The sequence below is a fragment of the Staurois parvus genome, unplaced genomic scaffold (genome assembly GCF_062004578.1).
Source record: "Staurois parvus isolate SC_StPar_1 unplaced genomic scaffold, SC_StPar_1.0 ptg000169l, whole genome shotgun sequence".
Taxonomy (NCBI): domain Eukaryota; kingdom Metazoa; phylum Chordata; class Amphibia; order Anura; family Ranidae; genus Staurois; species Staurois parvus.
Window position 1 is genome coordinate 2,762,003 of NW_028317965.1, and position 13,376 is coordinate 2,775,378.

The 13,376-nt window shown below is 44.8% G+C and overlaps 1 protein-coding gene across 2 annotated transcripts in view; it reads right to left on the reverse strand.

Moving 5' to 3' along the window:
- Positions 1–2,275: 2,275 nt before the first annotated feature.
- Positions 2,276–13,376, reverse strand: part of LOC149462753 (follicle-stimulating hormone receptor-like) — a 172,596-nt gene continuing 161,495 nt past the window's right edge. Inside the window, exons 9-11 of one of the 2 annotated variants that reach the window (XM_089676475.1) lie at positions 8,840–9,028; positions 6,693–6,695; positions 2,276–3,482 (exon numbers count right to left, since the gene is read on the reverse strand). In XM_089676475.1, coding sequence (XP_089532601.1) covers positions 2,276–3,482; positions 6,693–6,695; positions 8,840–9,028 — 1,399 coding nt within the window. The remainder of the gene's footprint in view (positions 3,483–6,692; positions 6,696–8,839; positions 9,029–13,376) is intronic. The other variant, XM_089676476.1, reaches the window with a different exon arrangement.

The window sequence follows — 13,376 nt, forward strand, 5'->3', positions numbered from 1 at the left end:
GGTGTAAGAGAGAGGGGGTTATGAGAGCGGGGGTGAGAGAGAGGGAGTAGGGAAGGGAAGGGAGGTAGGGAGAGAGAGGGGGTGGGGGTTGAAGAGAGAGGGAGTGAGAAAGAGAGAGGGGTAAGAGAGAGAAAGAGAAAGGAGGGAGGGAGAGAGACGGGTGTGGGGATGACAGAAAGGGGGAGTGAGAAAGAGAGAGGGTTGAGAGGGGGGATGAGAAAGAGAGGGGGGAGAGAAGGGGGATGAGAGAGGGGGGGTGAGAGATGGGGGTGAGAGAGAGGGAGTGGGGTGAGAGAGGGGGGAGAGAGGGGGATGGGAGAGAGAGGTGGGGTGAGAGACGGGGGAGTGAGAAACAGAGGGGGGTGAGAAACGGGGGGGGGTGAGAAAGAGAGTGGGGTGAGAGAGAGAGAAGGGGAGAGAGAGAGAAAGGAGGGAGGGAGGGAGGGAGGGAGGGAGAGAGAGGGGTGGTTGAGTGATAAAAGGAGAGGGGTGAGAGAGGGGGGTGAGAGAGAGGGGAGTGATAGGGGGGGAGAGATAGGGGGAGTGAGGTGAGAGAAGAAGGAGAGAGAGGGGATGGGAGAGAGGTTGGGTGAGAGAGAGAGGGGAGTGATGGGGGGAGAGATAGAGGGAGTGGGGTGAGAGAAGAAGGAGAGAGGGGATGGGAGAGAGGTTGGGTGAGAGAGAGAGGGGAGTGAGAAAGCGGGGGAGCGAGAAAGAGAGAAGGGTTTGAGAGAGAGAGAGAAGGGGTGAGAGAGAGAAAGGGAGGAGGGGGAGGGAGGTAGCGAGAGGGGGGATGACAGAGAGGGGGAGTGGGAAAAAAAGAGGGGTGAGAGAGGGGGGGTGAAAGAGAGAGAGGGGGGGATGAGAGAGAGGAGGTGGATGAAAGATAGGGAATGGGGTGAGGGAGGGGGGAGTGAGAGAGAGAAGGGGTGAAAGAGGGGGTTGTGAGAGAGGAGAGTGGGGAGAGAGGGGTTTGGGGGGGTGATAGAGAGGGGGGTGAGAGGGAGAAGGGGTGAGAGAGAGAGAGGGGGATGAGAGAGAGGGAGTGGGGTGGGAGAGAGAGGGGGTGAGGGAGAGAAGGGGGATGGGAGACAGAAAGGGGGGTGAGAGACCCCTATACCTGCCCCTGTCTGCAGTCCCTTCTGTGCCCCCCTGTCCCAGTCCCAGTCTGTGGGTAGATGAGTGTTATTCCCTAGTATCTACCTCCTGCTCGCCCTTATCCTCTGTACAGGGCCACCGGTCAGCCTCTCCTCCTGTTGATGTGAAAGCTGGGAGTGGAGAGGAGGTTGAATTAGGAGTCCAGTCTTTGGGAGGTGCCAGGGATGCTGTGCCTGCTGCTGCTCACCTCAGTCAGGGAGGTGGTGAAGGTCTTCTGCCCCCCGGGCTCTCGGTCCTAGCCACCCTTTTGCTACTAGCCTTCCCCGCGGCCTCTGTCTCCGGGGCCGCCCGATCGCCTTGTGGATCAAGGTGCTATCATCCTGCCTGCACCCTGAGGATGCCGCCATCGGCACCAGATTAAGCTGCCCTGCTTCCCGCCACCACTGGATTCTCCATGAGAAGGGGCTCAAGGAGCAGCTGCTTTGGGCCCCACAATAATGACTGGGGCCAGGGCAGCTGCTTCTTTTGCCCCTCGTTAAAGATGGCCCTGGTGCCAAGCCAGTCTTATGCTGGGAGGATTGGAGGATCAGGTAAGTATATCTTCTCTCTCCAGTTCCCTAGACAAAAACAAGTAGTTAACTCTTGTGGTGGGCGCACAGCCTGTAAAAACTGAAAAAAAAATTTTGCCCGGAGTTGGGCTTTAAAGGACAACTTAACTTTTCATTCTTTAACATTTTCCTCCATTAGTGTAAGCCATGAAGCTAAATATTTACCTTTAGCTCTGATTTGTAGAACTTCGCTAAATGGACCTTTCCTGCGGTCCACAACCTGTGCATGAAAAAAATCCAGGCTGTGCCCTGCACATACTACACATGGGTGCTTCAATGTCATTCATTCCAGGCCAATCTATACTCATAGCGGCCCCAGCCAACCAGAGTATGACTGAGCTGGGACTTTCTTGGTCACACATAGTAAAGATCTCCAGAACTTCTGCTGTGTTGGTTACACTAAAGTGGAAAATTTAGATGACAAGTTTACTAAAAGAGAAGTTATACTTTGATAAACTTGGACAAAGAACAGTACGCCATAGCAGCTAGATTTGACTTTTACAACCTCGAGGCGATCACTGATTTGCCCATTGCCCATAGATGTTTTAAAAAATAAACCCAATTCTGTTTCAGTTTTGGTGATTTAGTGTGACCAATGTGTACACTGAGCCAGAGCCATTTTTTTGGCCGGGAATGTAGTGCCCATTCCGTGAATTGAGAATTGACGAAGAGGTTTCCGTCCTCATACTGAGAGCCTGTGACTTGCAGCAGCCAAGTTTGCTCATTAGAATGAAAAAGTCCTTTCGAAAAGCCTTAGTGAAAAAGGCATATAAAAATGGATTGGCACACGAATTAATTGGATAAAACAGAACTAACAGGATCTTGGAATTGGACACTGTTATTAAGGGAACCTTCAGGGATGCAGATATGGCAAAGAATGAAATGGGTGCAGTGCACAGAAAATTGGTGAATATCAGAACCGCCATTCTTAAGGCCGTTTTCGTGTCGCTGTGGGAGGAGACAATGTCAGGATTGCGTACAGTGATATATATATGTGCATAGCAAACACAGATAGCAACAAATGCCAAAACATTAAGCACTAGAATAAAAATGATATAAGCCTGTGAAGGCAAAGATTCAATGTCCATAGGCAAACAAATGCTAACTTTCATGTAGCTGCTTATGCCAACAATTGGTAATAGGGCCACCACGATTGCGAAGATCCAACCGGAAATCATGATGATGAAAGCATGTCTTAACCTAACTTTACGTTGGAGTTGCATCGCGTAGGTTATGGTATGCCACCGCTCAAGGGTAATGGCTGTCAGTGTGTAGACCGAAAGTTCGCTGGCAAACACAGTAAAAAATCCTGCTGCATGGCAGCCCGCTCCCGTTTGCCACTCAATAGCATAATTATAATATTGGCTTTTTGTTTTGATGTCCACAGAAGCAATCAGCAGGAGGTAGATGCCCATGCAGAAGTCTGCAAAGGCCAGATTGCACATTAGAAACTTGGGAACACTGAATTTGGACTTGCTAGTTATCAATATTATAAGCACCACTGCATTCCCACTTATGGCCAGAATGCTGATACACCACATCAGAATACGGAGAAAGTCATAGCCCATGATGTCTTCGCATGGATTGAATTCATCTGGTTTTGGGAAACACATGACGTTCTGCACATCAAAACAGAAATAGTAGTCAAAGTCATCGTGCTCGAAGCTTAGGCCACTGCTCATGTGGTAATCCATCTGTGCGGATCTTTTGTTGATAGGCTTTGAATCTCCATTTAGAAAAAAATTGCTTCTGTTGCACAAAGGATGCACATCCATGCTACAGAAATAACAAAGTGTACAATAAATAAATATACCACAAAATGTGAATTCTCATTGCTTACAGTTGTGACCAAAATTATTCAACCCCCACTGAAATTGAGTGTTTTGGCCAGTTTGACATTGCTTTTGATCATTCAGTCATCTTGCTTACATTTACATTAAAGAGGCACTTGTAGGTCAGACAAATATAACATAACAGTTATAATGAAATAACCACAAATGTCTTTTCTGTGCTCACAGCATTATCAGTTTTATTCAACCCCCAAGTGACATTCAATCTTAGTACTTAGTACAGCATCCTTTTACAGTTATAACAGCTTTTAAACGTGAAGCATAGCTTGACACAAGTGTCTTGCAGCGATCTACGGGTATCTTCGCCCATTCTTCATGGGCAAAGGCCTCCAGTTCAGTCACATTCTTAGGCTTGCGCACTGCAACTGCTTTCTTTAAGTCCCACCAGAGGTTCTCAATCGGATTTAAGTCTGGTGACTGCGATGGCCACTCCAAAATGTTCCAGCCTTTCCTCTGCAACCATGCTCTAGTGGACTTGGAGGTATGCTTGGGATCATTGTCCTGTTGAAAGGTCCAACGTCTCCCAAGCCTCAGGTGTGTGACGGACTGCATCACGTTTCCATCCAATATCTCCTGGTACTGAAGAGAATTCATGGTACCTTGCACACGCTGAAGCTTCCCTGTACCTGCAGAAGCAAAACAGCCCCAAAGCATGATTGACCCTCCACCATGCTTCACAGTAGGCAAGGTGTTCTTTTCATCATAGGCCTTGTTCTTCCTCCTCCAAACATAGCGTTGATCCATGGGCCCAAACAGTTCTAATTTTGTTTCATCAGTCCACAGAACACTATCCCACAACTTTTGTGGTTTGTCCACATGGCTTTTGGCATACTGCAGTCGACTCTTCTTATTCTTTGGAGACAGCAAGGGGGTACGCCTGGGAGTTCTGGCACGGAGGCCTTCATTACGCAGTGTGCGTCTTATTGTCTGGGCTGAAACTTCTGTACCCACATCTGACAAATCTTTTCTCAGTTCCTCAGCAGTCACACGGGGACTTCTCTCCACTCTACGCTTCAGGTAGCGCACAGCAGTCGAAGTCAGCATCTTCTTTCTGCCACGACCAGGTAGCGTTTCAACAGTGCCCTTTGCCTTGAATTTGCGAATGATGCTTCCTAAGGTGTCTCTTGGTATGTTTAACATCTTTGCAATCTTCTTATAGCCATTGCCCTTCCTGTGAAGAGAAATCACCTCTTCTCTTGTCTTCCTGGACCATTCTCTTGCCTTCACCATGTTTGTAACCACACCAGTAAATGTCTAGAAGGAGCTGAGTATCACAGTCATTTTAAAGCTGCCTAATTGGTGCTTATTATGCTTGATTGCTGCTCGGTGACATCCACAGGTGTTTTCAATACCTGATGGAAAGCACCTGTATGAACCTCTGTTCTTCAGAGTGGTAGTCTTTAAGGGGTTGAATAATTGTGGCAATGAAGAAACCACATAAGAACCATTTACTACTGTATTACATAAACAATTGATGTCATTTTAGTTGCATTTGGGTAGTTACAACGTCCTTGTAGGATTTGATTCTGAATACAATTCCAAATGTACACTATAGTCCCTAAACCCCTTTACAGCATTGGGGGTTGAATAATTTTGGTCACAACTGTATGTATAGCCAAAAGTTCTTTTAAGACAAGTTTTTTTTTATTGATGTCCATGCCTACACTAGTTGGATTCACCCTTTCTAATTGTCTTGGTGACCATTGTTTTGCCACAACGCAACGCTAACGTTTCAGTGTGAACAGCACTGTGTGCTGCCATGTGCAGAATTTTCATAGGCGTTTGAGAAGCGTTAAAAACGCTTCCCAAACGCCTGTCTGACGCCTCCTTATAAAGCTAGTGTGAACTGAACCTTATTCTTACTACTTTGTCCTTCACGTAACATCATTTTAAGGATGCAGCGCATTCAAAATTACAGCCCACTATGTGAATTTATGATATATTTATATATATGAAGCATGCATATATATAATATATGTAATATACGTAATATATATATTAGAAATAAGAAATGCACACCAGGGGCATACTGACAATTTGGAAACTAGGGCACTGCCCGAGGGCCCGGGGTCAGTAGCGGGCCCCATGAGATGCCCATGGTACCTTTTTTTTAGGCTTTTTTGAGTTTGGGCAAGGACACAGGGGCCCCATGATCCCCTATTGCCCGGGGGCCCCATGAGTTTTCAGTCCGCCCCTGATGCACACTCTGTGTGTTACTGGTGCTGGTAAAAACCTTTTTGAATTAGGAGTAAATTCACTTTTTTTGTGTTCTTTTTACAAACACAAATTTTACTTGATTTAATGAAGAGGCCCATATAGCTGTTCTTTTAAAGGAAACATAATAAAATAATATAAATAATTTAACCACTTTTAATATTACCAATACCTTTCTCTGCTTTACTGAAAACAATTTACATGAACGTGTCGTATGGTAAGAGCTACACTCTGTACACAGATGCTGTTCCTCTAATGGTGGGAGAATGTCACATTTTGTACTTTATATACTTAGCATGCTGTGTCAAGACAAATGGTATGAAAGTTCTGATTATGTAATTTTTGAGACCTCAGGTGAATGCCATTCCTATTTAACAGGCAGTTTATTTTAATTGCCTTTTCCTGGGACCATGTGCTCACAATCAATACTACACTGGAAGGCTGCTGGTCATATTATTAGGTTAATGACATAGGAGATAGAAGTTAGAATTTTAATCTTTAGGAATACATAACTCCATGTTGGTATTGTATGCAATATATAGCTGGGGGTGAGGAGAGGTTGTAGTCCTCTAGTGTCACGGCACTTTTTGTCTTAGTGAACACTGTGAAAAAAAATATTTTTCAAAAATTCTATAGGTTAATGTCCTATATATATATATACACACACACTATGGGGTTGATTTACTAAAGCTGGAGAGTGTAAAATCTGGTGCAGCTCTGCATAGAAACCAATCAACTTCCAGGTTTTATTGCCAAAGCTTAATTGAACAAGCTGAAGTTAGAAGCTGGCTACCATGCTCAGCTGACCTAGAATTTACACTCTCCAGTTTTAGTAAATCAACCCACTATATCTATATTGTATTTCTGTTCAAAGTGATTTTAAAGGTAATTTTTTTAAAATAACTAATATGTCTATACTTACCTGCTCTTTGTAAAGGTTTTGCACCCTGATCATCTTCTGGGGTCCCCCGCTGGCGTTCCTGGCTCCTCCTTCCATCTAAGTGCCCCATAGCAAGCTGCTTTCTATAGAGACACTCATGTAGGCACAATCCTGAGCCAGGCTCTGTGCATCCTTTGTCCTTTGTAATTGACAGCAGCAGGAGGCAATGGCTCCTGCTGCTGCCTCTGTGTCCAGAGAGGAGAGAAGAGAGGAGAGAGCCACTGCTTCTGGGCACAGTGTTGTATCAAGATCAGGCTCCAGTATGCATCTGGGGGGGTGGGGGTAGCTGAACACAGAAGGTTTTTTTTACACAGGATGCATTAGGTTAAAAATATAACACTTTTGCCTTTGCAACCACTTTTTTGTATTCTGTTTATTTTGCTTTCCTTTGCTCATCTCTCTCCCCCTCATCAACACACCAATTATGTTTATAACCCCTTGGCGCCTTCGCCTCTCAGCCCATTAAGGGGTTTGTGACGCCAGGAGGTTGGGCAGGGTTTAGGGTCATGTGACTGCCGTGATTGGCTATCACGGCAGTCACATGATCGGAAAGGTCCTGATCCCAAGTACCTTTCCATAAGGTGCCAGTAAAATGTGTCGGGAACGTGCAGAAATGCTCTCAATACGTGTGTTCACTTTGGGTACGCAAATATGCGGCCTCTTGGCATCAAGGCCCAGCTGCCAAGAGGCCTCATATTTTGGTACCGTCCACGCGAACAGATTAAAAAACCTTTATGTACCTTAAGACCCTGTGTTTTTATTACTGCATCTCTGTGCTTCTCTAAGCAATGCAGGCAGATCATAGCTGGTGGGAGGGGCTGGCCAGGTGCTGTACATAGCTTCATGAAAACATCAGAACCCTGTGCAAGAACTTCTCTCAAGAGCCCTCAGCTCTGATGCAAGCAGTAAGCTAACTCTTTGTGGGGGAAATTAAATATCAAAATGTCCTGGGTGAGTGTCAGTCTAGAGAAGCAAACATTCCTGTATATACATGCATGTCATATCACCCATCCTGCACCTTCACCTCTCTCACCTGATCCTGGATGAGATCCTAAATCGCAAATTCATAAGCAAAAAATGGCCAGCATACCAAAAATATTTAGGCTAGGTTCACATATGTGCGGGTGGTGCCGCTGCCGATCCACACAAAAAGCAGTGCAGCCGCACCACCCGCACAGAAGAATGTGGACCTGCCGCCCGCACTGGAAATCGCAACTGTACAGGGAACCGAGGTTCCCGTGCGGGCTGCGGTTTCCAAACAAGTGCAGGGACTTCTTCCCTGCATGTCCCAGGGCATGGGAGTCCATTCAAATGAATGGGCTCCTGTGCCTGTGCAAAACGCGGCCCGCGCAGCCGTATAAATGTGAACCCGGGGGTTAAAATGGTTGAGATGGGTTTTTTTTTCACCTTAATGCATTCTATGCATTAATGTAAAAATCCTCCAGCATGTGCCCCCCCCTCCCAAATACTTACCTGAGCCAGATCTTGCTCCACGAAAGCAGCTGCTTTCCAGCTCATTCCTCTGTCATTTGATAAAGAAGCAGTAACAGGAGCTATTGGCTCCCGCTGCTGTCAATCACAGCCAGTGAGGAAAGAGCAGGAAGCGCGCTCTATGTGTTAATGAACACACAGAGCCCGGCCCGTTTGCAAGCATACATGGCTCTGAGGAAGAGGTTGTGTCCTCGAAACGCGTTAGCCAGTTGGTCATCCAGGGTTCAATCGTATGGACTCAGATGTTGTTTGGATCATACATCTTGTTTAGTTTGACATACCTGTGTTATTATGTCCATTGTGAGTATGAAACCTATTTTTTTTCTTTAATAAATTATTTTAAACGATAATGCACTAGGTCGGTGCGCCCTTTTTCTGTTTCTCCATTTGTATCCAGTGTATTCGGACCACCCCGGTCTGTTAAGGGCAGCAAGCAGTGCATATCCCAGAAAATTCCAGAACATTCCTATTGGGTCTACTGAGTCCTTTCCTAGCGCAGGAGTAAAGTGTTTGTTGTGTTACATAGCAAGCAGCTTGCTGTAGGGGCCCTTGGCAGGGGGGGAGGGGCCAAGAGCGCCAGTGGGGAACCCAAGAAGAAAAGGATTGTGGATGCTCAGTACAAAACATAGGGCACATACCTTTTATGTTTCTTCCAGTTTTCAAAGGCACAGCAGTGGCTTGGATACGTAAGATTGGCCTCAATAAGACCAGACAGCCTTTCTAAAGGAGGGAGCTTCTTCAGGTTATAAGCGTGGTTAGCGATAAGTTTCTTCATATGTTCCAGGCCTTGTTTGGGCAGAGAGCTGATCTGGGTTTTTGAAATATCCCTGTTTGTAAAAAATAAAAAAAACAAATACAAGAGGATATGGCAAAGATTACACGGAATAGCAGGTTCTGGATCTAAAGAAAATACAATGGAAGATTGAATGTGTGAGATAACTGGTTTGGAAGGGCCTATAGGAGCTCAATATGATAACGAACATGAAAAACAAAATACATGTTCCGTGCTGTGTGTTCCACTGTCAAGGAGTGCCAGTGATGAAGGAAATGGTGGGAGTACAAATGAGTTATAGAATAGTAAGAAGAGATGTTATAGAGAGGTATTGGGGTACAAAACACTCCCAAGCTGTATTACAATAATGGTTAAATTATTAGAATCCTCTAGATTAGGTTTACTCAACCTTACTACCCCGGAAGAATCCATAAACCAATTATAAGGTCTCATGGAACCCCTGCTAATACCAATTCAGTGGGGTAAGTGGAAAAAATGCCCCTTATAATAGTGATCAGTGGGAAGAATACTCCTTACATTTGTAGGGAATTGCTGCCCTCTACTGTATGTTTTTCTACTGTTGTTTGTTAATTACCACAGAGTTGGTTGGTTATAGACAGGTACTTCTTGTCCCTGCTAGCTCAGTCAGAAACTCCAAAAGAAGGAGGAAGAGAAAGAAAGCGAGAGAGAGTAACTGAGCCACATGACCTTACACACACAGAAGTGGCTGCTGCTGTATTTCATTCAGACCAGAAGCAGAGACTATTAGGCAAGTATTTCTTTGTTCTAAGAGTTTAAAGGAGAAAGAGCTTTGGGTCACAGGAGTGTACTTAGTTTTTCACTCCTGCGATTCAGATTCAGTCGGACGAGGGCTAAAGCCCGCTGATATCACAGAGCCGGTTCAGGCTCTGCAGGAATCCCGGGAATAATATTGGGATTCACCCAGAAGCCTGAGTATTGAACCAACTGCTCCCAACCTCTTCACAGCCTGGTGCTCCAGTGAGTCCTGGAGGGTTAGAGCACAGAGTTGGTGACTAACAGTCACTACTCTCTGCTCAGTGAAGACCGAAAACTTAGCGATTAGCAGACATGTGATCGCTCAGTTTGTGGTCTTAGAGCTGGCTGGGGACAGCTGCAGCATCAGATCAATGCTGCAGCCATGTAGGTCAGTATGAATGTTTTCTTTTTTTTTTAATCCCATACTTCTCTTTTAACTGCAGCTAACTGTAGGTTCTTGAATGTGTATCTGAATCTTTGTGACAGACCTATGTCCATCCTATTGTTATTATCTCACATGCACATTGCCAGATAGCTAGGTCTGTGCTACTGTATGTGTGTAGTGGTCACCTGCTAGTATACTAATAGGTGGACCTGTTCATTGCAATAGAGTTTATATGTCACTTTTGTTGTTTTAGTTAACCCCATTCCTTCTGTTCTGTGATTTGAAAGCTAATTTTAGCTCAGGGCTCAATAAATAGCATAGACTAGAGCCGGGTAAGGCATCTGACGGCTATTTGGTAGTTAAAGGTCTGGTTGCATGACAGATTAGAAGCAACTAGGGACTTATGCAGGCCATAGATGGGTCGAAAATCGGCCGATTTTTCTTTTAAAAAAACGAACAATCGGTCGTTCAAGTGGCCGACGTTACCACCAATGGTAAAAAAAATCGGCCGATTTTCATGCCGTCTACAGCCGGCAAAAAGTGTCCCTGCAGAGAGCTCCGCTATTTCTGACAGTTCTCTGACAGTTCCTTCACATTTACAGCGGTTGAAACATTGTATCTATTTGTTTCCATTTAGGATACAGATGTTTTTATTTGGAAACAAATAGATACAATGTTTCAACCGCTGTAAATGTGAAGGAACTGTCAGAGAACTGTCAGAAATAGCGGAGCTCTCTGCAGAGACACTTTTTGCTGGACTGGAATTCTTCTTATTTTCATCCTACTTCTTCTTCTTCTTCTTCTTCATCCTCATCCTCATCCTCTTCTTCTTCATCATCCTCATCCTCTTCTTCTTCTTCATCCTCATCCTCTTCTTCTTTTTCATCCTCATCCTCGTCTTCATCCTCATCCTCTTCTTCTTCTTCCTCATCCTCTTCTTCTTCTTCATCCTCATCCTCTTCTTCTTCTTCTTCATCCTCATCCTCTTCTTCTTCTTCTTCTTCTTCTTCCTCATCCTCTTCTTCTTCTTCTTCTTCTTCTTCTTCATCCTCTTCTTCTTCTTCTTCTTCTTCTTCTTCATCCTCATCCTCTTCTTCTTCTTCATCCTCATCCTCTTCTTCATCCTCATCCTCTTCTTCTTCTTCTTCTTCTTCTTCATCTTCTTCCTCATCCTCTTCTTCTTCTTCTTCTTCTTCTTCATCCTCTTCTTCTTCTTCTTCTTCTTCTTCTTCATCCTCTTCTTCTTCTTCTTCTTCTTCTTCATCCTCATCCTCTTCTTCTTCTTCATACTCATCCTCTTCTTCTTCTTCATCCTCATCCTCTTCTTCATCCTCATCCTCTTCTTCTTCCTCATCCTCTTCTTCTTCTTCTTCTTCTTCTTCTTCTTCTTCTTCATCCTCATCCTCTTCTTCTTCATCATCCTCATCCTCTTCTTCTTCTTCATCCTCATCCTCTTCTTCATCCTCATCCTCTTCTTCTTCTTCATCCTCATCCTCTTCTTCTTCTTCTTCTTCTTCATCCTCATCCTCTTCTTCTTCTTCTTCTTCATCCTCTTCTTCTTCTTCTTCTTCATCCTCTTCTTCTTCTTCTTCTTCATCCTCTTCTTCTTCTTCTTCTTCTTCTTCATCCTCATCCTCTTCTTCTTCTTCTTCATCTTCTTCTTCATCCTCATCCTCTTCTTCTTCTTCATCATCTTCTTCTTCTTCATCCTCATCCTCTTCTTCTTCTTCTTCTTCTTCTTCATCTTCTTCTTCATCTTCTTCTTCATCCTCATCCTCATCCTCTTCTTCTTCTTCTTCTTCCTCATCCTCTTCTTCTTCCTCATCCTCTTCTTCATCCTCATCTTCTTCTTCTTCCTCATCCTCTTCTTCTTCTTCTTCTTCATCCTCATCCTCTTCTTCTTCATCATCCTCATCCTCTTCTTCTTCATCCTCATCCTCTTCTTCATCTTCTTCTTCTTCTTCTTCATCCTCATCCTCTTCTTATTCTTCTTCATCTTCTTCTTCATCTTCTTCTTCTTCCTCATCCTCTTCTTCTTCTTCTTCCTCATCCTCTTCTTCTTCCTCATCCTCTTCTTCATCCTCATCCTCATCTTCTTCTTCTTCCTTATCCTCTTCTTCTTCATCCTCATCCTCTTCTTCTTCATCATCCTCATCCTCTTCTTCTTCATCCTCATCCTCTTCTTCTTCTTCCTCATCCTCTTCTTCATCCTCATCTTCTTCTTCCTCTTCTTCATCCTCTTCTTCATCCTCTTCCTCTTCTTCTTTTTCTTCTTTTTGTCTTCCTCTTGCAGGTCACTGCTCATGCGCAGATTTTTTATCGGTAAAAAATCGGCCGATTGGCCCATTTATGCCGCAAAAATCGGCCGATCGGCCGATTTTTTTCCAACTTTACCAAAAAAAAAACCGGCCAAAATCCCGAAAAACGGCCGACCAAATCGCCCACTAACGATCCGAAAATCGTCCGATTTTATTTTCGGCCGACAAATCGGCCGATTTTCGACCCATCTATGGCCTGCATAAGGCACAGAGTAGATAGGCTAACTCTGTGTTCCAGTACCACATCACAGTTGCTACCTCTGAGAAGCTGTGTTCCAGGCTGGTTGGACAATGGTTTGATTATCCCCCTCACCGTTCATCTCGTCTTCAAGTTTCCAACACGGTCATCTTCAGGGACCCCTGCAACTGAACTCTGCTGATCATTCATGTGGAGGCCAGCAGTAGGATTCATCCATCCATGCTATTGGATGAGGATGGAGGAATCTGTTAGATTTCCTTTGTTCAGCCTGCAGCCTGAAGGGACAAAATCTAACAGTGCGTGGGCAGCTTTAGTCACTTTGCCCATTCAGGTTCCCTTGTAAGTAGACTCTTTCTCCCACTGCTACTCACATTTTGTCAGGAACATCATGTGAAACGTCATGCCAGTCATCAGATTCATGCGCATAAATGTGCACACGTTTTCAGGCATAGTGCAACAATGTGTGTGAGATCACACATAGGAAGGCATGCACAGCAGCATGCACATAGACGCACAGGCACATTCACTACAGATACTGCACCTAGTGGCCTATTAAAACCTGGGCCCTGTATGAGATCATTGCTGAATGGTCTCTCAGCTTGAGTTCCTGTTATCCCAGATCCTGAACCTGCTTGACGCTATTATTGACTTCCTGCTTCTGGATAATCCTTTCCTGTCTAAATTTGCTGTCTAACTTTCCTCTACCTGGTTCGATTGCGTAGAC